This window comes from Varanus komodoensis, unplaced genomic scaffold (assembly GCF_004798865.1).
Source record: "Varanus komodoensis strain SLA01 unplaced genomic scaffold, ASM479886v1 scaffold15, whole genome shotgun sequence".
NCBI lineage: Eukaryota > Metazoa > Chordata > Lepidosauria > Squamata > Varanidae > Varanus > Varanus komodoensis.
The window spans coordinates 11,021,954-11,047,241 of NW_025335440.1; the positions used below are offsets into that span (position 1 = coordinate 11,021,954).

Genomic DNA, 25,288 nt, shown 5'->3' on the forward strand with positions numbered 1-25,288 from the left:
GGGGCCTGGCTGACGTGCTCTAGAACCGAGCTTGCATCTTGGAATAGCTTCTGCAAGGCACAAGGAAGTAATAGCAGACATACCAGGAGTAACACTTATGACACTTGAAAGATGGAAAACATTAATCATCAGCTCCCTGATGTGGGCACTGACCTATCAATAAAACACAGGCACATCTTCCGAAAATTGTGGCAGGGTTGTGTTTTGTTTTGTTTTAATTTTCCATGTAGAATTGTGGCCATGGGCTGCTTGTCAGGTAGAAGTTATGGGAGGCTATAAGATTATGCTCCAAGGATACGTTGAATACTTTGCCCCAGGTTGGGACACGTTTCTAGAAGAACTGAATATTGTTCCCAAGTGCAATCGCTAAAAATCATGTGACGTCTTTCATTGTAATTTGCAGTCTGCGGCTCGGTGTTTTAGCCAAACCACACTTGCCACTCAAGACAAAACTGGTTGCTTGACCAAAGCTAACTGCACTTACACAACTACAGTTAATACTTAGTGAGATGGGAAGGGAGCTGAGATCGCAAAGAGCAGTGTGAAAACGTTCAGTCATTTACTTTGGTTTCAAACGAAGAAGGGCTTGAAGGCATTAAGCAGTTAATCAGGGTGACTCGTCTAGAAAATTGCTCACTCTGAAGGCTTCACATGTGAGGCTTTAGGACTAAAGACTCCAAGTTCTCCCCTTGAGTGCGGGGGTTTCCCCCTTCACACGAATTGTCAGCAAGAGATCTCCCGCATCCCAACAGAGTGTGACCCTCACGGAGCGTGGCGACAGACCTTTTTGGCTCCCAGTGCAGATTAAGGCAATGGCCAGAAGATCGCAACTTCTGGCACCTGGGACCCGCAGCAAGAACACATGCTGCTGAATCTGTGACAACCGTCAGTGCAGCTTAGTGCATTTGTGCAAAGCTGTTGAACAACACAGGAATGGATGAAGGAGGTGTGTAATAGCAAACGTCTCACATACACCACATCATTGAGACTACCCTTACATGTATCCTGGGAGTGAAATCTAATAGGAAGTGCGCTCCGACCTCCGCTATTAGCCAGAAAACCGTGGGAGGCTGCATCCCAAGAACACCACAGCAAGGGAGAGACCAACCTGGCAGGGAAAAGCAGCTGCCTCTTCCTCTTTCCTCTTCCCTCCCCATTCCTTTTTTCTTTTGTATCATGAATATTATAGTGTGAACCTACAGGCAGGGACTCCCTTATCTTTTAAACGTTAGGCTGCTCATAGCATCAACATGGAGCATTTCAACAGGATTGTGGCAGACAAGCATGGGAATTTAGACCTAGTGACAATCTTTCTGCATGTTGTTGTGCTCCCTATTACAATCCTGGTATCGGTCCTCAAGTCAGCTTATAAAACAGACACCCCATTATTGCAAAACAGGAAGAAGCTTTTAAAAGGGTCAGCCAGTATCAAATCACTGAGTCCACAAAGAACTTCTTCTACAGCCCTGGCTTAAAGAAAAGCATTATGTGCCTTACGCTTCCAAGAATTTTTAAATTCCTGTGAAAATCCTGGCTTTTTGCCCACTTTATGCATCTTAATTCTAAACTGAAACTGATAATCAACCGACTCAAAGAACATAATTTAACATACGTATCTGAAATGCTGCAAAGCAATTTTGGACAATTTATGCCTATTTTAAGAGTTGGGAAGGAGGCGGGAATTGTACCTATTGGCTTGAAAGCCATGCAGAGAGCAGCTTAATTCTCTTTTTGCCAGGCACAAAATGTTATCCAAGCATTACCATTTCACAAGCACCCACCGCAGACGTAAACCATCGCATCCACAAAGAACCAAGTTGCGCGCTATTTCCCGACCGCTATCCAAATGTGCCACCTTCTAGGGCTTTCAGGGGGAATTTGCCTACCTAAAAGGCCATGGGGCTCAGATTTGCGCCTCTCAGAGCTCCTGCCTTGCTCCTTTCGCTTCTTGCTGCCTCTCAGACTGCCAAATCGCTTCATGGGCTTACAGCAGGGGCCAGCACCAGCAGCCGTCAGTCATGCTCCTGTATCCCGGAGCAAACGCTTTCCTCAGGTGCAGTAGAGGGCAGGGGGAAACACGCCAGCCGCACTTGTCAACACAGGGTGGTGGGGAGTCCGAGCAACCAAAAGAAATAAATGAAAATCCAAGAGGAAAGAAAAAGGAAGCGTGGCGGCAGGTACGCGTCTAGCAAAGCCAAACCTCCAATTCTAGACGTTTGATTCCTCGATCGCCTGTGTCTTAGAAATGAAACTTTGCCGTGAGAGCAGCTTGCATATCAGACATTCCTAATGCACAGTAACCAGCAACTTTGCCAACATCTGTGGCTCTTGGGAGCGAGCGAGCCCTCCTGTCCAACTCGCGACAGCAGCACTTATAGCCTTAAGGAGTTGAACGCAGCAGCAGCAGCTGCGGAGGCCAAAGCAGAATTTCACCCAGCAGATCGGCTTCTATCGGAAAGGGTTGTGCCTGGATGATAAGCCGTTTGCCCCTTTTTAAATAAAACACCGGATAAGCAATGTAGGCACGAGATCTCCTGAAGGTAATTGTGATGTGCAGTTTGGCGTGATGTCTCTTTAAAAAAGACTGTAAAAGGAAACCACCCAGCACAGACAATTCCTGGCACCAATTGGCCAGAGCAGATTTTCATTATGACATCACACAACTATTTTGATTCATGTCTCCTAGGTCTTTAGGAGGCCGGTTTGCTGATAACCTGCCAACCCGCTCTAGGACTGAGCAGAAATCAGTTATGGGGAATGAGGGGGCTGGCAGCTGCGTGATACACCAGATTTTAGAAATGTGCAGAGAGAGGGCAGACGCTAGATTTTTAAGTTCCCTTTCCAGGTATACGGGAACACGCATCTGACATATTGTGAGTACACAGCTGAATGTTTCCAAACAGCAGTTTAGGGGCAAACAGCTAGAATATTGATATTCATATATGACAATACAATAATTCCCGATGTTCAAACTTTGAAAAGCAAACTTGTAATGCAGAGCCCAGATCTGTTTTCTTCTCCATGAATGGAGTTTTTACGGACTGTAATTAAAAATCAATCAATCGATCAATCAATCAAGCAAAACTCACATGGCAAAGGTCTGTAAGCAGCTGTGTTATTTACAAAGACATCTCATGTGTGTTGCTGTACAAGCTTTTGTTATTTGCAAAACAACTCACACTCCAATGCCCGTTTCAGCAAAGGGTATCACAGACATTGCTCCAGTAATCATTTACGGGCAAGACAAGCCGGTAGCACTGTTCTCACACTGCAGATTTGGGGAGAATGGGGATTAGTCAGGGCTTACCTAAAGCTCAGACTTACCTGTTGCATAGAAATGCATAAATGCATGCCACACTAGCCCACAGCCTGCTTTAGAGCAGAAAAAGACCACTGCAGCCCGGGTGATGGGGAGTGCAGAAGAAGCAGGTGTCTAGCAAAGGCTGCTGATCTCACAAGTAACTGGCTTTAATTGTGATTTTATTGTGAATTGCTACTGTGCCATTTTTACCTGTGCTTGTTGTAAATCGCCCCAAGATGCTAGTAATGTGATGGTCTATCAAAGCTTTAAACAAATAAATAAATAAATATCCCCCTCGCCCGCCAGGATAAGCAGGCTTCTGAAGCCACATAACCAGAAAAGCAACTCAGAGGGTCCTCAGACAGGGTTTCCTGGGAATCTGACCTTTTGCGCTCAGCCAAAGCGAGCTATCGGCCTGACTTTTGTTGCTCCACAGTGCCACCAGCCTAGTGGCCATAAGCAGTACTGCAGTTTATCAGAGCAGCAGACCCACTGATCCGGGCAGCCAACAGGGGGCTGGCTGGTCCTATATAAATAACTACTGCTGCAGCCATGTCTCCGTCCACATAATCTGACAGATGGAGAAGGTGCTGCACGCTGCCATGCCTTGCCCTCTGGGAACCCGGCTGCCTGCTTGCCTGCCTCTGGAGACCGTAACTGCTTCCATGGTTCAGCTGCCGCTCCAACTCCGACTGCGCTGTGCCACTCGCAGAAGTCCGACTGCCCTCGTTTGGACAGCCTCAACATGGGGGTTTAAGAACAAAGCCACACCGCATGGGCTGCGGGGACAGCACTGTGCTGCTTCCCCCGTGTTATACTTCATTGCTGGCTATTCTGAGGGTGGAGAAACTTCTGACAGGAGGACCTCATATCCTTCGTTACTAAACCTTACGAAGTGTGGGAAGAAGTGAGGAGCTGTTGTTCATAGCAGAGGTTTTGCAGCAGCCGTAGCACAAGTCACCACAACAGCCAGTGTGGCGCAGTGGTTAAGAGCACGGGACTGGGACTCAGACGATCTGGGTTCTAGTCCCCGCTCGGCCATGGGGCCATCTGGGTGACTTTGGGCCAGTCACAGACTCTCAGCCCAACCTTCCTCACAGGGTTGTTGTTGTGGGGATAAGATGGAGAAGGAGATGGAAGCTGCCTTGAGCCCTTTGTAGGAAAAAAGCAGGATATAAATCCAAAAATAAAATAAATAAAAATAAGTCCTTTGGGCCTAGGCCTTTCCCACTAAAACCAGTGGGACTTAAAATGCTTACTTGCCTGGATTGTGGCCAAAACAGACCTGCTATTGGAGAGGGAGAGTGCAGACTGAGGGCACCTGTCTTCAGACACTTAAACAGAGGGCTTGATTTTATACTAAAGGTGCGGGCAATTTATCCAGATTCACAGATGAAAGAATTAACTGGCCGAATAAAAGCCTGCCCCCAACTGGATGTCCTCCAGGTGGCTTCTTTGCTGGCTGAGGACAATGGGAATTCCAGAGGACATGGGCTGGGCTGGGCTGGGGAAGAGAGGCAGTTATTAAAATGTGTGAGAAAAGTGTCAGGTTCACAATTCTATGTGAATGTACCAAATTCGCACTTCCAAGGCCAAATGCAAACCAGAACATGATTTGCTGCCAGAATTATCAACACACTGCATTTATAGCCCGACTTTATTCCTGTTGCAAGGAGCCAAGACAACTTACAAATTTCCCCTCTACATTTTTTCCTTGCAATAACAACCCTGTGAGATGGGTTAGGCTCTGTTACTGGCTCAAAGTCAGTGAGTTTCAGGGCTGAGGGAGGACTAAAATCAAGTCCCAGGCCAACACACTAACAACTACATGATACTGGCTTTCTGAAATCATTTTGAATGTAAATGAAGTTACACATTCCCACAAAATCAATGAGGAAAAGAGAGAAGCATGAATTTCTTTAAAAGTATTGACAGTTATCAATAATTTTGATGCATATTTGTGCACATGCAAATTTAAATAATACTCATATACATACATATATATGCATGCTTTTCTTCTGCCTGTGATTTTTCCCTAGCATGACTATCTGCTAAGAACAAATTTAGCAATGGAAAAATGGAAATACGCACCCAACCCTAGTCATTATCTATTTTAGTCACAAGATGGCAGTACACTTAGTTGTGTCTTGGTAGAGCAGAAGTTGATATTGATATTATGCTCCAGCTGGAGGAAAATTTCTTCTCTAGCTTTCAGACTGATGTGTCCTTTAAGCTCTGCATGGGACACATGGCAGAAATAATGTGAAAACAGCAGCAAAAAGACGAAACAACACTTTCAGGAGAGGACTGCTTTGTTAGGGATTATGTTCTGCTAATTAGCACTGCAGCCAAGGATGTGATGCAGGGATGGGACTAGGCAAGATCATCATGTGTAAAGACATTTCAGTGGAGATCAAGGCGAAGAAGAGAGTCTACAAGATGGCCTTCCCGATCTCCATATGTGGGCGGGAAAGCAGAACAGGGAAGACAGCCGAGGGGAAGAAACTGGATGCGCCTGAAGCACGGTGCTGCAGGAGACATGAGCAGGTGGGTCCTGGATCAAATCAAGCCAGAACTTGCCCGGGGAGCATCATGCGAAGGCCAGGCTCACTGGACAAGGCAATCATGGTAGCAGAAGTCAAAGGCAGAAGTCCAAGTACAGGGTGGATCAACACCATGATGGAAGCCACAGCTTTGTTTACAAGAACTGAGCTAGATGCTCAAGGACGGAGCATTTCCGAGTGCTTTCCTTCACAGGGTCACCAGAAGTGAGAGGTGACTCCACAGAACAACAACATTTGCATTCATTTCATTTCACTGGGTTCATGCAGTGACCAACCAGCTGCCCACAGGGTCCCACAAGGGGGAGAGCTCCCCACTGCCCTAGTGCCCCAGCAACTGGTAGAGAGCCATTAAAGGAAAAACGGCTGACACAAGCCCCCGGACCTTATTGCCCAGACTTATGCCAAAGGAGAAGTAGGAGAGTGAAGAGGTGGCCACGGTTCAAGGGTACAAGAGAGTCTACGCACCTGCTATTCCTGAAATCGTGGCACTTAGGCTCCCCTTCACAGAAGCCCGTTCTCTTCTGAGGCAGGCATGTGCAGGGTTTTTTCTCCTATGCACCTGAAACAGAACTTCAGTTCTCATCGCTCAATTTCCCTTGGCAGAGTGCAGCAGCAGCAGAATGGAGCTTCCCAAGGCAGGGCTGCTCACACAGGCGAAGAGCCTCTGCTTGCTTTGCTAGCAAAAGGCAGCTGAGCCAGAAAGAAGGGGGGGGGGGCCGCTCGAGCGTACCCACCTGAACAAGAGAGGGTGTCACTCAATTACAAGGTGAAGCATCCACAGGGAGAATGCAATCGACTTACTGTTTGGTGACATCAATGATACAGCGCCAAACAATAAACCAGAAACACTTTCTCTGTTCGTTATAGAAGTGACTCCTAAGCAGAAAAAGTCTTGTGAACCATTGATAGTCATGGTTGGTTGAAAAGAGTTTGGAGTATATATGGGCAAATGCTCTCATTTGCAGCAGGATCTTACTCGTATCTACTTGGAAGGAAAACTAATTGAGTTCTATGGGATTGACTCCCAAGTGAATGTATTTAAGATTGGAGCCTTCATCCATTTTAAAGAAGCCACAAAAACGTGATTCAAGCTGCAATCCCTGCAGCTCTAGACAGGAAAAGAGCCTTAAATTCTTAGAGTGCCCCACACAGCATATAAATATTCTGTGTTAATTTGGAGTTTAAGTTGCACTGACGGTGCATTTCTAGAATGCACCTTTCTAAAAGAATATGGCAACTGATATTTTGAATGAAAGCTACAGAATGACATATGGATGTTGATCCAGTGTTTGCATGTGGAAAGCCAATGCTTAGCTGTAGGAATGAAATACATATTTAAAAGGACAAGGAAGCAGCCGATGCCAATAGCATCAAAACATAATATATGCACTGATTGTTTTCTGGAGAACAGCTGATGGGCCCCAGTACGCCGAACTTAATTTGCAAATACTGGCTCGAATGTCAGACGAGAGCCTTTCCTTCCTTCTGCAGCAATATCCTGGGACAGTCAACTGATGCCAGCGACAATTCCTCCAGGACAGAATACGATCTGCCCTTCCATCCTAAGTACCCTCACAAGCAGCAGGCGGTCGTGTTGAACTCAGCAAGGCTCATTTCCCAGGAAATGTGTTTTGGGTTTGGATCAAGGTCAATAAATTCCTAACGCCATGGGAGGTGTAGAAGCCTAGCAGCCGTGCATTTCTGTTCTCATGTCCCCAAGAACAAGATAATTAAAGGGAAGCACAGGGCCATTTGGGCTTAGGAACAAAGAAAGATAAAGAAATAATGCTGTACGCTTATTCACACAAAGTGGTCAAAAGGGTCAGAACAATCATACTGTTAGAAACATAAAAAATGGGCAGGGTCAGCAAAGGCAAAAAAATGTAAGAGAGCACTGATGAATTGCTAGATTCTAATGGTACGATGCCTGGTTATTCTGATTTTCCATTCCACTGTCAAGGCAGATCATGGTACTTGGGTTGGTTCTGCAGAGGCCATTCTGAGCAGTTTTGACAAGCTGCAGAGAAAATAGTTTAGCAGTCAGAAAGATGTATATTGGATCTCAATCTGGGTTTTTTTTTTCCCTCGCATGGGAAGCAAAGACCAAAACAAACTTGAACAGGTTGTTGCAGGGGAGAAGTTAAAGATCTGGGTTTCCCAAGATAACAACTTCAGGTGTAATGCTGGACATGTTTAGCCAGAAAAAGAGGCCAACCTGGGGCACACTGGGAGTTGTCGACCTTTTTTCCATCAATTTTTTCCATCCTATGTGTATGCAGAAAATTGGATCCTTAATGAGACTCTTCCATACTGTGGCTTATAGCATGAATATGACAAGGAAATAACCTTTTGGACCGCTTTGCTTCTTTTTCAGGAGCTGATCTGAAAACACAGGGATCACATCACCATGATGACTAGAAGGGAGGAGGCTTACAATCCAAATCCCAAACAAGAGTTCAGTGAATAACCTAAAGCACATTTGCACTTCTTCCAAAGGAAGGTATTCCAACAGTTTGGTCATTATGAATTCCCATTCGTACTGTGACAACAACAAAGTCTTCCTACGCACGTTGATGCAGAGGTGAATCCCACCCTGTTACAGGAGGTGTATTCCAGGGAAAGTGCCCAGACGAACGCAGCCTTAAATCCTACTGAATCCACTGATACAAACTTCTGACTAAACATACACGAGAGTAGACTGAGCACCACTCTCCCTGATATGCTACGCTTTACCATGCCCAAGAAACGTGTCTATTTGTGTGTGCGTGTTTTTATGAGGTCATTCCAAATGCACCTGCTAAAGCCCCCTGAGAACAAAGTGGTACCTTCAAGAAACATCCAAAATCTGTCTCAGAACCCTGGGTGTTCTCAGAGAGCTGCATCTTGCTTTTTGAAAAGTGACCTGGGTTTTGAGGCGGCCAAATTATTTAATCATAACATGACGCAAACGAGTAATCCTCTAAATATCACTGTCAGGGGGATTATTTGTCCGGCAGAAATTAAGTATATATTTAGGTAATCACAACCCAACCAGGCCTGGGATCCACCAGCTGTATTTATCCATGACTAATGCAGATCCCATACCGAGCGGCAGGTCTCTCTTTCCCTCCCAGGACAACACTCCTGCTGAAATCTGCTTCCCGTTATTTGCACATGTTGCTGCAGTCGAGGGTCTCCCCTCGAAGTGCAACATGCAGGGACTGTAGCATGTGAAGGGAACCAAAGCTTAGACTAAGTTCTGGGATGCATACATACCCAAACCTGGCTGGAGATCAAGGACTAAACCCTTGCCACTTCGGCACTTGGGTAGAAGAGGAATTTCAGCAGCAGAGCCTGCCGGTCGTGTCTGGGGAGCTGAGGAAAGCTGGTTGGAATCCCGACTTCCACACTGTTAAGGGTAGAGGAGATACCAGGAAGGCAATAGTCCCAGCTTTACTGAGCTACTAGGAAGCCTCAAACTAGAATTTAAAGCTGAGCACAACAGGCTGACCTTAAATATGAAAAGTTATGGTTTTCTCAACTGATGGCAACACAGGGCCTGAGAGAAACAGTGTGGCATAGTGCTTAGAGTTGTGGACTGCAACTGAAAAAAGAGTGGTTCAGATTACTAACTCAGTCATGAAGATCACAGGGTGACCTTGAGCCAGTGTAAAATTAAGGGTGTGTGTGTGTCATACTTGCCCACATATCAAGTACTCCAACTTGAGCTCCTAGGGGAAAGTGGGATATGAATGTAATTATAAATATTTATGCCACTAAGTCTGTTATGTCACCAAGTATCTCCCACTGATGAAGAAGTCACTGACCTGGTTCACACGTCACCAGCAAACGGGCTTTTTAACCATGGGTCCTTCAGGCACCCTGGGAGCTTGCCCTGCACGCTGCTTCCTCTCTGTGTTCCCACCTCAGTAAGCAACCACGGCATATGCCCTCCCTGCACTGCTTACCGTGACATCCAAGCCGGGGCGTCTGGGTTGCCTGGGGACTGACAACTCAGAGCCCAACCCCACCGCATCTTCAAGAAGAGGCCTACACAGATGTATTCGGAGGCAACCATTTCCCAGAAGTCCGTCAGAAGGATACAAGAAGGAAGGGGCTGAGGCCCTCCCAACAAGCGTGCTGGGAGGAAGAGTCCCTGCAAGAGCTGGCCTGACAACGGGAGTCGGGCATGCACAGCCTGGGACGGCAAGGCGAGAGGAGAGCCGCTGCTGCCCCTTCCACACGTGTCCCAGCAGCCTGCACACCCAGTGACTCTGCTCCCAGGGAAGCCACTGGTCCCCCTCCAGACGCTTTGGCCAGTGCTGTTCTACGCCTGGCGCCTCTGTGACCTCAGCAGTGCTGTGCCATCTCCTTTCCTTGTGATCCGAAGGGAAATGTGCCAGGAGACAGACGATGGGGCACGGGGCAGTTACTCCCGGCACGTTCTCAGCCTTCTTCCCCGACCGGAGCGGCGATCACTGAGCAGGGCAGATGCCGCGCTGCTCCAGACTCCTGGTCACTCTCCCGGAAACTGGAGGGGGCCTTTCTCTTCCATGGGTTTGGCCAAGGCCCTGTGAAGGCCCTCCAACTGGCGGCCATCACGACATCCTTGGACAGAGAACTCAGGCATCACTGACGGAAAAGTCCCTTACTTATGCAGTTTCAGACAGAATAAAAGATTTACTTGGGGGCGGGGAAATCATTTTCATTATATTTATATCCCAAATATTATGGGTATCTGTGCTTTGGGAGCCTGAATGTTTTTCCCCCCTCGATGTTATTGTATTGGTGTTGTGCTTGCTTTACATCATGCAGTTTTAATTTTGGGCACCACCCTGAGTGCTTTTCTGAAAGAGGCGACTGAAATTTTTCAGTCTAATACTAAACAGCAACAACATTTCAGCTGCCTCCCATAGAAAAATGGCAGTATGTTATGAATACAATCCCCACACAAACAGAATGTTCTCTTTACCCTCTTGGGTAACAAAAAATTATTGTGTCAACCTTGCCCAGAGTTTGTGTCTCTGTGTGTGTGGAGGGGTTACTTTAAGGTTGAAATGGCAACACCAAGAATTATGGCAGGAGACAAGGGGAGGGGAGAGAAAAGGAGAGATTGGATTCAGTCAATATAGGCAGGCAGTTAGCTTCCGTGATCATTCAGGTCCTCTAATATTCCAACAGTCCAAGTATAAAGCAAGCTAAAAGGTCCAAGAGGGCAGAAAGATCTTTTAAAAGGTAAAGGTAAAGGTTTCCCCTTGACATTAAGTCCAGTCATGCCTGACTCTAGGGGGCGGTGCTCATCTCCGTTTCCCAGCCGAGGGAGCCAGCGTTTGTCCACAGACAGTCTCCGTGCTCATGTGGCCAGCATGCCTAAACACCGAAGTGCACAGAACGCTGTTACCTGCCCAACGAAGTGGTACCTTTTTTTCTACTTCAATTTGCATGCTTTCGAACTGCAAGGTTGGCAGGAGCTGGGACGGAGCAACGGGAACTCACCCCGTTGCGCAGATTCAAACCAGCAACCTTTCGATCAACCAGCCCAGCAGCACAGCGGTTTAAACCACTGCGCCACCTGCAGTCCCCAAAGGTCTTTTAGTGAATGCTAAATATTAACAGCATCCCAAGGCTCTCTCCTGGAAGGGTTTTCCACAGTTGTGACTGAGCCACCAGTTGGATCTCAGTATGTAGGAGGATTCAGAGCAGAGCTTCTGGTCGAGCAACTGAGAGAGCACTAGAAACGCTTGGGAAGAGGTGGTCCTTCAGATGCTGTGACCCCCCCTCTCCCGAGTAACGTGGGGGTTTATGGAGCAAAGCCAACTCGTTCAATGGGGTCCAGAAATGAGCTGGAAGCCAGCAAAGATGGTGCAACGCTGATATTATATGAGGGCAACTGTCATGATCTGAGGTTCCTCCTTCAAGCAGTCAAAAGCCACAGACTGTTTTCCTTGCAAAAGTTCTTTATCGCTCCCAAGTACAAATCGCCCAGAATGAACCTCTGAGCATACACAGAGCCATTTGTTGAACCCAATCTAGTATTCACCTGCAGAAACTCTCCTTATGAACATGCCTGGGCCCCATCCCTTTGGGTAGGGCCTTCTGGAAGCGGGCAGTTCTTCCCGTGCACCGATCCTCTAACTGGCCACCCTCCTCTGCTGACGCCGCATCATGGAGTCAAGAGCCAGGGCCGCCCAGCCTTCACCTGAGAAACTCCCATGTTCAGGGACCCCTCTCCCCTGCTGCGTGTCGTGAATATTCCCATGGGCTGCCTACACGTCTGGGGAGCCTGGCCCTTGGGATAACCTCCATCTCCCTGCTTTGGCCCCAGCCTTCCACTCTAGCTCCCTCCCATTCTGTTCCACTTTCCAATTCAGGCTCTTCTGAAGTCCAGCCTGCAGTCCTTGAGAACGAGTGCCCAAAGCTGCCATTCTCACTCTCAAAGGTAATACTTGATTCCGGTCCATGTACTTTCCATCATATTTTCTAATTACAGGAGTTCTTGGACTGTCTGCAGAGGTACTGCCATGCACAACACATTGTAGGAATCTTAACTGGTAGGTTTCCAGTCCACAGATCACTGAGCCCAAGCCCTAAACTGGATTTTATTTTATCATCACTGTTGCCACCACCATCCTCCTCCTCCTCCTCACTATTGGTATTGTTATATTGTTAATTCACCCGCAGAAGACCTCTTAGGACAGTTGCTAGGACTTTCTGCTGAGGCCTGTCCTTTCTGGCATGGCATTCCTAATAGCACCACCACTGCAACTTCCCACAATCCCCCTGACATTGCATCACCCTGGACATTGCATTCTGGGAAACTTGATCTAAATCTTGCCTGCAGGGCTGTTCGAAGTGCTACCACGGCAGCCAGGTGAGAGCAAGGGTCACCAAAGGAGGCCTTGCGCGGGGCCCCCTCGAATTTCGAACCAGCCCTGATTGCTGAGCCAGGTCACAGCCATGGGAATGGAACCACAGAATGCTCAGACTGGAGGTAACCATTTGCCTGCTATAGGAATTCTACATCAGCTGCCAAATTACATTAAAATGTATACAGGCAAAGGCTAGTCAGAAGCTATAATTATCTCTAAGCTCACAAAGTGCATCTTCCAACCCACTTCTGAGCAAGGCATCTTATTTTCTCTTTGGCTCTTCAACCAGTTCTGGACTGGGGATTACCTACTCTGAAAAGTGGGATTAAAGGCATCACAATCCGCTGCTGAAAAGCTGTCACTGCTGGTTGCACTGAATGCTGTGACAGGAGCAACGGAGAGTCACAGCCTGGATGCAGGGGAATAAGTTGTAGTGTCTTTGGCAGTTTGGGGAATGGGAACATTCTGTACTCTTGAACTGCAGTTAATACACAGGAAGAAGCACCACTGGCACCACCTTGGCAGCCTGCAGAAGGCCCAGCGTGTCTCTGGCAGCCAGATTTATTGCAAGCGTGTGACTCTCACATAAATATTAAAACCTGCATCTTCAAAAACATAAACAGGCACACTTGCTCCATGCTTTATTCTTTGATTCATCCCTACATTTAACAGGTGAAGGCTGAGAGAGACAGTGCTGGTTCACAGCAGCCTTCAAAAAACAGTGTCTTCCAGAACTGTCAGACTATAATTCCCAGCCCCAGTGAAGCAGGGGATGCAACTCAACGCACCAGTTTGGGAAGCCTGTACTATATAGTATCAGAAGACCAAAGAATAAAGAAGCATAACAATCTTCAGTTTTCTATACTCATGGCAAGTTATCTGGAGTCTTTTAAAAGCAGAAGGGCAATGTGAGCTGAGCTGTATCTATGATACAGAATTAGAGTGCCTTCCAATGGAGGATTCCTAGTCGTGGCAAACGGAAGGCATTGCATAGCCGTTCCATCTTTTTCTTCTGCATTAAGGAAAAGGAAGGAAAAAGTACTAAGAAAATGCAGAAGAATCACAAATAGCTAAAAATGACCAGAGCCCCAAAATTCCATGAATAAGACTGGGAGATGCTGCAGAAAAGTAGCATCCTTAAACTAGTTTGAAAGTGATTGCATTTAAAAAGGGGGAACTAAATATCTCCAAAACAAGAGATACTGCTAATCCTAGGTGACTGGAATGCAAAAGTAGGAAACAAAGCAGGATCAAATGATGTAGGAAAATTTGGTCTGGGGTAAAAAAAAAAAAATGAAGCAGGAGAACCAGTTCATTGCAAACACATACTTCAAGCAACTGCTCAGACATGGAATTCACACAAAAATCAAAAAGATTGTGTAATTGGAAACAGAAGGTGGAGAAGTGGTATTCTTGCTGCCAACACAAGACCAGCAGCAAACTGTGGTCATGACTGTCAGCTCTTAATCTCAAAAATCAAAGTCAAGCTAAAAAGATTACCCACAAAACACAGTGCCAAAATATAATTTAAGTAACATCCCTGAAGAATTTAAGTCCACATAAAGCACAGATTTCCACTACTCAACATAACTGACTGTGAGCAAGAAGAATAATGGACTGTGAGCAAGAAGAATAATGGACTAAAAGCAGAGACATTATTTGGGAAAAATGCCAAAAGACAATTCCTGTAGCAACAAGAAAGAAAATGCCTCTATGGATGACAGAAGAAATGTTCACAGTTGCAAAAGGCAGGTGAGAAGCAAAAGCAAAAGATGACAGAAATAGGGACAGAATCCTGAATGCAACTTTTCAGCGATTATCAAGACAAAAAGAACTATTACAATGATCAGTGCAAAGAAATAGAAGAGAGCAACAAAAGAGAGGGGAAAAGTTGCTTCCAGAAGATCCAAGCAATCCAGATCGAAATTCAAACCTAGAGAAGGAGTGCTAAAAGACAAACAAGGGAACATACCACCTGACCAGGAGAAAATAAAGAGAAGGTGGAAAGAATATACAGAAGAACTATACATATGCGATGAAAGGATGCCAGATTTCTTTGAAGTAGAATCCTGTGAAGAAGAGCCTGCAATATTAGAAAGCAAAGTGAGACCTGCTCCGGTTAAATAGAAAATATGGTGGCTACTGGAGCACACTGAAGAATTTCAGAAAAATATCAGTCTGTGCTTTATAGGTTACAGCAAAGCCTCTGAATGTGTGGATCATGAGAAGCTATAGATGGTCCTCAAAGAAAAGGGCGTGCTTCAGCACTTGACTGTCCTGAGGCATAACCTGTATGGTTGACAGGCAGAGGCTGTAGTTGGGACAGAATATAGACAAACAGAACGGTTTCCCATAAGCAAAGGTGTCAGACAAAGATGCATTTTATCTCCCTGTCTGTTCAATCTGCATGCAGAACATAAGGAATGGTGGGATAGAATCCAAGAAAGGAGTGAAGCTTGGAGGAATAAATGTCTCTGATTTAAGATATGCAGACGATACCACACTACTGGCAGAAAGCAGCAATGACTTGGTAATGTGGGAAAACGAAGTACAAAAGCAAGACTCCAGCTGAGTAGTAAGAAAACAAGTCATGTCCACAGAAGAACTGCAGAACTTTACTGTTAACAATGAAGAAACTGAGAAAGATTTCACATACCTCAGCTCAGTCATCAATTCAAAGGGAGACCACAGCCAAGAAAAATGAAAAAGACTGAGACTAGGAAGGGCAGCAATAAAGAAAAGATATCAAGTGTAAGGACATTTTACTGAAGACCAAAGCCAAGATCATCCAAGCTATTGTATTCCCAGTCACAAGGTATGGATGTGAAAGCTGCATACTGAAAAAAACTGATAGGAGTAAGTTTCAAACCTTACATGTTTGAAAAATGGTGCTGGAAAAGAGCTTTGAGAATATCTTGGACTGACAGAAAAAGGAGTAAGAGGGACCTAAGTGAAAGCCAGAGCTTTCCCTGGAAGCAAATTGACAGAACTGAGGCTGTCATGCTTCAGACACTTCATGAGAAGGCAAGTCTAACCGGAGAAGACAATCATGCTAGGGAAAGTGGACAGCAGAAGACGAAATGGAAGGGAAGACCAAATTTGAGCTGGATTGAAAGCATAAACGAAGTCGTGGCCTTGAATTTAGAGCTGCAAAGGAGGGGTGTCATGGACAAGTCATTTTGGAAAAATTTCACTCATAGGGTTTCCATGACTTGACAGTGCATGTCAACAACAAGAATTTTCAATTACTGGCATTCTCACCAAGTACAATACAATTTTATATTGTATAATTGTGTTTTATTTTAATGTATATATTTTAATTTTTACTTACGATGATCTAATTTATTGTTGTAAGCTGCCCCGAGGCTTCGGCGAATGGGGCGGCATAAAAATGTTTTAATAAATAATAAATAAATAAAATAATAAATTCCCAAGGATCTTTCAAGGAGACCATGGTATAAATATGATCCAAACCAGAAGTATCAATTTTCCCATAGTAAAAACTTGTCACAGTCATGATCACGGGCATCAGAGTGAAGGCTGGATTTCTTCACATATTATCTTCCCCAGATTCTAGTATCTATCCATCCAAATTATGTTTACAACCATTGATTCAAAGCCCTCGCGTTTCACTCATTCAATCATTTACTGTCCCTCTACGCTGTGTTAGGGGACAATGTTGTCTGAACTGGAGTCGTTCTAGTGCTGGATTTGGATCTCCTAAAATACCAGCCAGTGTAATGTAACATGATAAGCGGTGGTGAGTTGGGAGCCCTGCTTGTTGCAGAGTGTCTTACTGTGTTGTCTGAACCCAGCTAGAGGGACTCCGTGCCAAGCCACTCTGAAAGAGACATGGCTCACCGCCTACCATGGTTTATTGCATGTGTGAACCCAGTTAGTGCCGTCCATGACTTACACATTTGCAGCTAGAAATCCTTAAGCCCGAACTGAAGCGATGTGAGAACAGCGGGAAGACTCTTGTGCCTCACATCCTATTCAATTTCTCTTCTTGATCCCATATTAGGTAGGAAAAGAAAGCAAGGCTCTGAAGAGAAGAATGAGCGCTCCCCATCGGTACGTAGTTTTCGAGGTCATTCCGAGGATGCCCATCCTTCTATTGCCTTCCTGCGTCAACACCCTTTATCTCCCTTTCTGCTGAGGAGGCACAAGGGTGAAATACTGGAAGGCTGCATCTGATTTTCTCCAAACACTATACTGTGCAGAAGGGATTACTGCCAAAGCATTATCTATAGCCTAGCACTGCCAGCCAGAAAGGAGAGATCCAGCTGGAGCCGTGAGGAGGCAAGGAGCAGGAGCTCTCAACCACCGACTGTGCCTCTTCATTAAAAAAAGTCTGAGCGCGTGCTTCTCTTTCCCTTTCAGTATATACAGAAACATATCGAGAGCCACAGTGCAGATAAGGAACATCCCACTTGGCGTCATGGTGGGTCACAGGGGTCAGGGTGTTCCACCCCGCACCAGGCCTGCTTGCCCGTGCTCTATTTTTAGGTGCTGCAATAAAATTAACACTTTGTTACACCACCCGCGTAATTCTTTCCTAACTGCCGGACATCTGAGAAGCCTCCCATGGACTGATCTTCCAGGAATCTTGGGAATCTCTTCCAGGGATCCATAGCATGCCATGGGATAGACCTCAAACCACCTCACAGAAGTTGGTATGAGTGCAGATTTTAGAAGGGACTATATTTCAGATTAATTTGGAGGCCGCATCCAAACTTCCACAGGTTCTGCTTGCATAAGTCCCTTCTTTTTGGGGATACCGTATCTCCCACCAGAGCTCGCTCCACTCAGCAGGATCTTCTGACTCTTTAGGAGGATTCTCACAATGCCATGGTGAAGCTGTGTCACCTTGACCACAGGGAGAATCAGCAGTCTGTCCTAAGGCGTCCATGCTTCACCACAGCTTCTGGGGTCACCCGAACCCAGAACTGCCATTTCACCTCTGTTGGTATGGAAACACCATACAGTCCTCAGCAAGAGCACCCAAGAAGGGCCACTTCCTGCCTTTCACCCCTACTGCCCTGGCCACCCTCGCAACAGGTGCATCACTGCCCCTTCTATTCCCACTGGATGAGCAATGTGTCCAGAACAAAACAGGGAGACAAATCATGGCAAAGCTGCTTGTTTTCCTTTCACAGAAACGTCTGCAGGGGCTGGAGAGGCCAAGAAGTTCTGCAGATGTTCAGGTACACTCAGCAGGGTAAAGCGGTGAACCCACCTTAGGCTGCAGCAGGCCAATCGGGGGTCACTGTGAGCCACAGGCAAGAACAGGGAAAGGACGGGGGGTAGGTTTGGAGGATACATGGCTGGGAAGTGCAGCGAGGCCAGGGAGAAAGAGCGGAAAGCTCAGAAACTGCACTGGCCAGGTAGCCATGGGATTGTCCAACTGGGAAGGCTGCGCAAAACCCAGTACAGGGCTGTTTGCCACATCAGGTGAACCCAGCCCATAACTGAAAAGAAACCGAGACAAGCAAAACACCAAGGGCCCAAGAGCTTCATCTCAGTAAGTCTGGTTGAGCTTCCGCTTACAGCAAAACGTAGCTAGTAGCAAATGGCATGACGTGTTAATTTCAAATTGAGTTTCACGTCCCGCGTGCCTTCACCAGTTGCCCTTAGGCACCCATTTCCAATGCCTCCTCCTGACCCCTTCCCCATGGTTGGGGCTCACCTCTGGTCCGCATTCTAGGGCTGGCGTAACCAAGCTTCCTCCAGCCAGGCGGCAACTCCCACCTGCCCACCCCTCATGGCCATGGGACATATTGTTTTAACGTATTGATCAAGGCCATCAATTGCTTCTTCTGCTTGATTTCAAAATGGATCGACTGCATTGGTAACATGTTTTCAAAGGGGCTTAGAACAACATGGTGGAGGGGAGAGAAAAGTAGAATATGAAAGAACATTTTAAAAGAAGATAAAAAATATAGCCAGTCAGAAACAACCCTGTAGTGGGAGAGGAAGCTGCCCTTTCCCCATGGAAGGCAGGTTTCCCGCTGGGTGTGTCCTCTATGTGAAAGACTGCTAAAGGGCTGCCCTCTATTTTAAGGTTGGCCAGTCCAAATCTGTTTTATAGGAAAAGATCCACAAGAAAGGGGTGAAGCAGGGCCTTCCACCTGCCCATCAGTAGGGCCTGGAGAACACGCTGAGCTGGTCACTTGGACGTAGTCCACCACAGATGGGTGAGAGGTGTTTTGCACCTATTTGAACCCATAGCTGTAATGGAGACAAATTTTCCTGTTGCCCAGATAAATGTTAACTCTTGCAGGACATATTTTGGTGAACCAGAAGAGTGGAGATGTTGAAACAAGGAGGGGTTGACTCTACGGTCATGTTGGGAAAGCTGAGTCCAATTATCCAGGATGAAGAAGGCACATGTAAGCACTTCTCAAATGTTGCAAAATATAAATTTCACCCAACGTTTAACGTATTTTCCGTGGGAAATGCTGGTGTGGCACTGATGCAGTGTTATGATAAACAGGTATGAACTCAGCTCCTTTCTTTTCCCTGGAAAGGAGCCAGCTCTGCTCCCAGAAAAGGTAACTGCAACTCCTGCTGTATACACCTTATCCTGAGCAGCTAATTTAACATAATCATGTAGTCTCTTCCCAGAACTGATTAAAACCCCTTCTGGAAGTTTCATTAAACCAACAACCTTCGTGCACGACGGCCGTTATACACAAGCGCATGCCTTGTGGGTGGCTGAAATGGGAATGCTCACACTATGGCTTAATTTCTTGATCTGCAGTTCCCCTAATGAGGCTGGCACTGAGGAACAGCGACTTAATGCACTGTGACAGATTTCCCAGCCTTCCGCCAAAAGTTTTGCAGGCTTGTATTGGACTGCGTGGTTTAGCAAGGCCTACAGCTGGCAGCTTGGCATGTCAGCGGAGAAGTAATATATCTTAGCATGGGTGGAAGCTTGCCTGCTGATGCAAAGAGCAGGACTGGGAACAAGCTTAATCCCCTCTCTTCCTACACATGATATCGATCCACTCTTCCCCACAGAAAATGGTGCTATTTATTTATTTATTTATTTATTTAGGGGACTTCTATGCCACCCCATTTGCCGAAGCCTCGGGGCAGCTCACAAACATAAATAAATAACATGATATAAAACAATATAATTTAACAGTATAAATTAAGTCACCCTGGCCAAAGAATAAAATAAATAAATAATATTAACAATTAAAATAACGTTTGAATAAAAAGGTCTTCGCCTAGCGCCGAAAAACAAATAACGACGGCGCCAGGAGGACCTCTCTGGGGAGCGCATTCCATAGATCGGGCGCCACCGCAGAGAAAGCCCTCCTCCGAGTACCTACCCTCCTAATTTCCTTCACGGAGGGTTCCCGGAGGAGGGCCTCTCCCGCTGATCTCAAGGGGCGGGCGGGCATATAGTAAACTGGGGCCGAGCATGCATACAAACAAGTGGGTTTCAGATAAAACCAAAAGTATTACTTTCCCTAAAAACAAAATGGCACAACTGAGGCTGTTATCCTTTGGGCACATTGTGAAAAGGCAAAGCTCCCTGGAGAAGACAATCATGCTAGAGAAAGCTGAAGGCAGAAGAAGAAAAGGAAGACCGAATACGACATGGATTGACTCCATAAACAACGCCACAGCCTTGACTTGAGCTGAGCCTAGCTGAGCAGGGCCATCACGGATGGGGCATTCCGGAGGGCTTTCATACATGAGGTTGCCATAAGTCGGAGATGTGCGTAACCTCCCATCCATTCTCACTCTGGCTCCCATGACAGACTTCAGGCAAAGCCCCAGGAACTGCTTTGCAGCTGGGAAGACCTGAAGAACATTTGAGCTCTTGCTCCAACTTGCCTGTGGCACCCTGTATTTCTCCTGTGTTGCGATCAGACTCTCAGGAGAATATTGTGCCAAGTTTGCAGAGCTTTTGAAGATGCAAGTCAGGATCCGATCAACTGTATTCGCTTGGATTTGGTGCATTATGTCAGGCATTGAAAAAGTGATGAATTCATTGCTGTAACGCAGTTTTCCGTAACTCTCCAAACCCAGAGATATCTGCTTCACTTTCTCACAGAGCATATGAAACAGGCTGATGCCACGTCAAACCATGATTCACCATCCCATCTATCTGGGATCCCCAATCAAACCAATGACATGGGCACAAAACCTCTAGGCTCATTATATGCGATGTAACACATAAATCAACAGTTGCTCTTACTTCTAACGTCCAGGCGCTGAGCATTTTTGCTTATATAGCCAACGTGAGAGCAGTCATGCCCAAGTGGGAGGTAGCAGCAGATGTAGGAGAACCACAAATTTTACACAAGTAGAGAGGGGCCCCTCCAAATATTGTTAGAATTCCATCACCCCAACCAGTGTAACAAAAAAGATGAGGGAAGATAGGAGATGCAGTCCACGAGTTTCCCACCTCTGCTATTAAAATTACTTGCCTTCCCCTTTGAAAATTCCAAGGTTTCAACTCTTCCCTGGAAAGATGTGTTTTTAGAGCATAACACATTAATCTTGCAGAAATGATTAAAATAGGCCACCCTGCCAGGAGTGTTTAGGATCCAAGGAAGGGTGTAGGAAAACCCAGAGTGGAAAATGGACAGATTAAGTAGGGTTGTTTATGGTCAACATCTGCCTCTGTGTGAAGTGGGATTAATTCCTTTCTCAGGGTATCAGAGCAGCAAGGCAATTTCTTCCCCTTCCTCTGTCAGAAGTGTTACCAAAGCTTAGGGCAGTTTAACAACAGCAGCAGCAACAAAAAAAGGAGACTTTGCCAAAAGAGCAAACACTATTCATTATGGGGATTTGCATTTCATAAGTGAACTCCCCAGTTTTTAAATTCTTAGGTTATTGTTTTGAGAGCCCGGTTTGTTGATTCTTGTTCCAGCTTTGGGCATTTCTTTTTAACAGAGGGATTTTAAAATGGGACATTTCTTCTCCTTTAGATCTGCGGTTTGTTGCTGGAGGTTTACTCCTCAGAGTTCTGCTTCAAACAGGACAGTGTTCTTACAGAAATAACACTTCCCTGCAGGATCAATAAGGTCAGACTGCAGTCAGACATTTTTTGGTGAGGAAAAATGATGCCATATGGCCAGAACAGGTAGGGGTGGTTTTAGCACACCTGAAGTTATTGGATCACACTAAATATGCTTACACTGTAAAAAAATAAAAAAACAGAGTATTTTAATTTCTCCGTAAAGTACTGCATACATTATCTTTCCCTACCACGAACTTTTTTGGACAGTTGGACTACAGTTCTCATCATCCCCATCACAACTAAAGGACATGAGGTTGGAGAAGGTTGATGTACATGAAAGAAAGTATCACAATAATAATCCACCTATGTAAACTCCGGAGAGGTTTTATGCTATTGAGTGGTATATGAGGATTACAAACCAAGAAATAATAGCTAATATCCAAAAGGCGAAAGCACATTTACTTCAGGAGTAATTAGGTGAAATGCTGCCCACACATTTGCCTTGTACCTGCACACGTAAGAAATCCAGAGACTGAAGGTGCAAACCCATCTAAGTTTGGCAAAAGGGGATACACCTCCTAGGAAGCTGGGAAATGCAGGCGTTCTTCTGTCTAACATGGGTAAGATGGCTCCCTTAGCTTTCTTTTCCCAGGGAAGCTGAAAGTCCCGAGAAGGACCTGGCGTGTTTCAAAGGGTGCTATGTGCTCAAGTGCCTCCTCTGGCTATGGGCTTGCAGTTCCATGGAATATCTTGCCCGGGAAACTCACTCCCTCAACTTGCTTTTGAAGCTGGTCAAGACACATTTATTCAGCCAAACTTTTGCACCAGTAGCTTGAACTTTTTGAATGTTTGCACTGGGCTGAGATAGTACAATTGCCTTTTATTGTAGCTCTATTGATTTTGCTGATGTTCTGTAAGCATTTCATGGGTTGAGAATCTCACAAGACTGTCAAACCAAAGGGCCAGGGGGTTCTTTTGGGGTATGCAATGGGATCTGTGAAATCCATCTAAACACATACATGTTAGAACCATGAAAACAAGTAAAGCTAGAAAACAAGTAGGGCAAGGAGGCTAACCAGTTAAATTTTCTTCGGCTCTTCTACATTCTACTTACATTGCAGAATTTGCCATTTTTCAGCATTTGCAGCCAATTACAAGGTGAGGCAGCCTACTAAGGATGGACTATAAGAAGCCAGGCACTCATCCTCAAGCTAGTTCCCTCCCTCCTTAAAAAATTTGTTTGGAAAGCAAAATGATGGATGTAGCCCCTCTACATCCATTGGGCATGTATCGTGGTCCTCCAATCTGCTTGTGATTGATACCTCCAGTTTATAGAGCACCATGATTTACATTTTAACTAATAATTGTTAGGAATAGGCATGCAAAAAGCATGGTAGACACTGGCTCAATTTTCTATATATTATTGCAGTGAGAACAGACATAAAGTCATTGTGTCATTTGTAGACTTAAAAAAAAAACTTTTGATTTAGTCTGCAAATTGGAGGTTGGAACCTTAAATGGGTGGAGGACTGAAGAATTACACTAGAAAACCCCAGATAAAATGTTCTCTCTCCTGGAAAAAAACCAGTATCTAATGCAATTCTACCTGGTTTTGATTAATTCTAACAGCTTTTTCTGAGGCAGGATGGTTAGAGTGAGCTATTTCTTCTCATCCTTTTCTGAGCAAAGATTTACTAAGAACTTAATTTTTTTTCCTAATGGATGGACTTTTGATCCTAGGAAATTCAGGCAGCTGTACAAACCAGCTCATGCTAATCTCCAGCATTTGTGCAAAAGCTTACCATAAGCCCTCAACTGCAGGAGGTGTCAGAAGGGCAACAATCCTTATTACCAATTAATGCTGCTTTCAGAAAGTAAGAAAGGGGGCAAATTAAGCAGCCTATGAGTCAGAATTCAGTTCTGCAGCCTGTGGGGGCAGCCATCTTTTCTTTCTTTTTCTTTTGCCTGTGGGAACAGCACTAAGTCTTGATGTCACATTATTTCCATGGGGCTCTCTGTCCCAAATTGAGAAGGACATGCTGCCAAGCTGCTGAGGACAACCTGGCCATCACTTGGAGCAGTGGGAACCCCCTCTTCATTTGTCAACACCAGTTAAAGATGGAGGAAGAGAGGAGAAAAGGTTGATCACGCCATGACAAATCCTAAGCCCATCCTCTTCTGAAAGCTGCTCATTGCAAGTGCCATGAGAGGAATTTGGCCTGGCTTTATCTAGACTCGCATGGGCCACGCTGTTCTCAAGAGCAGATTTAAGCTAGGACCTTCTGGATGCAAAAATATGTATTGCACCACTGAACCACACAGCCTCCCCTTAAGCGGAACTGATAACTTCCTATTGATTCAGAGCCCTAAATAGTGAAGGTACAGAAATGATGCAGAAGATGCCGTCTGCCATGCAGCTTTGCCTGCAAACATCAGCAGGTTCTTCCCCCTGCTGGTATTTAGCTCTTTCAATAGCAGGACCTTTAACTTTCCAGTCAGATGTTGTTATAAGAAATGTCTGAGCTGACCTAGAAGACTCTAAAATCAATCTAAACACATTCAAAACGGTGTTTTTTGTTCTCTTTGTCCCTTGGGAAAAAAGCTACTATGTCATTTTATCTTAGCCAAATAGGGTGGAAAGAATTAATTTCATTATACAGGAGAGAACAGGATTTTGTTGGATCAAACCCAGGAACTTTTCAGTTTTAATATCTGCAGATTTTTGCAGCTCACACAAAGATCTCCAACTCCATCCCTACTCATGACAATATTTATAGAAATGGGGAGAAGCAGCTTTAAACTGGCAAGACCTGTTTTTGGAAGTGCTTAAAGTATCTTGCACTCTTCCTTACATGTAACCCCCCTGTTGTTCCCCCCACTTTCAAATTACAGTGTAAGCCTTTTAGGGGAACATCCCATCTCATTTGCTAATGAGATTCTGGAGTGTATCAATAAGCAGACACATGAACCAATAATTAATCCTCCCCTAACTATAGACACAGAACAAGCTTAGTGGCTCATGGGTGAATGCTCAAGGCTTCTAAAGAATTACTAGGTACTTATTACGAAACGTATTCTGATCAGTTTGATCCTTCTAGCCAACACCAAGGGGACAGAGGTTTAGTTATGGGTCTCCTCTAGAGCACAGCTGCCAGCTTAACACCCTGCAGCCTTAACACAGGGAACAAGCAGGCCTAGCCCCACCTAAGGGCATAAAACTGAAGAGCACACAGTGCTAAAAGTCCTTTTCCCAGAACTGGCTGCCTAGCAGCAATTCAGCCACATTCTCATCAATTGCATGGGCAGAATCCAGATTCTAAAGGAATGGAGGCAAAGGCATCAGGGGGCGGGAGGGGGAGAGAGGAGGACTTTTCCAGACCAGGAAGACAGAAGGGGCGGGAGAGACATGGCTCCAGGCAATTGCACGAATTCAACAGCCAGTCCCCAAACAAATTAAAATGCAACTGGGTTTTTACTGCAGGTTTTGCTCTCTTTTATTCTGACTTTTGTCTGTCACTTTGAGCGCCTCTTGGTTGGCATAGTGACTAATAGCGAGCTCTGTACATGCAAGATAAATGTATAAAGGTTGCTT

The 25,288-nt window shown here is 45.6% G+C and overlaps 1 protein-coding gene across 3 annotated transcripts in view; it reads right to left on the reverse strand.

The window, feature by feature from the left end:
• Positions 1-25,288, reverse strand: part of PRKAG2 (protein kinase AMP-activated non-catalytic subunit gamma 2) — a 240,642-nt gene that overhangs the window by 138,166 nt on the left and 77,188 nt on the right. Inside the window, exon 1 of one of the 3 annotated variants that reach the window (XM_044424714.1) lies at positions 16,630-16,649. The exons of 1 other annotated variant lie outside the window; for it this stretch is intronic. In XM_044424714.1, coding sequence (XP_044280649.1) covers positions 16,630-16,633 — 4 coding nt within the window. In that variant the 5' untranslated portion in view covers positions 16,634-16,649. Of the gene's footprint in view, positions 1-1,886; positions 2,539-16,629; positions 16,650-25,288 lie in introns of those variants that run through there. One more of the 3 variants, XM_044424713.1, reaches the window with a different exon arrangement.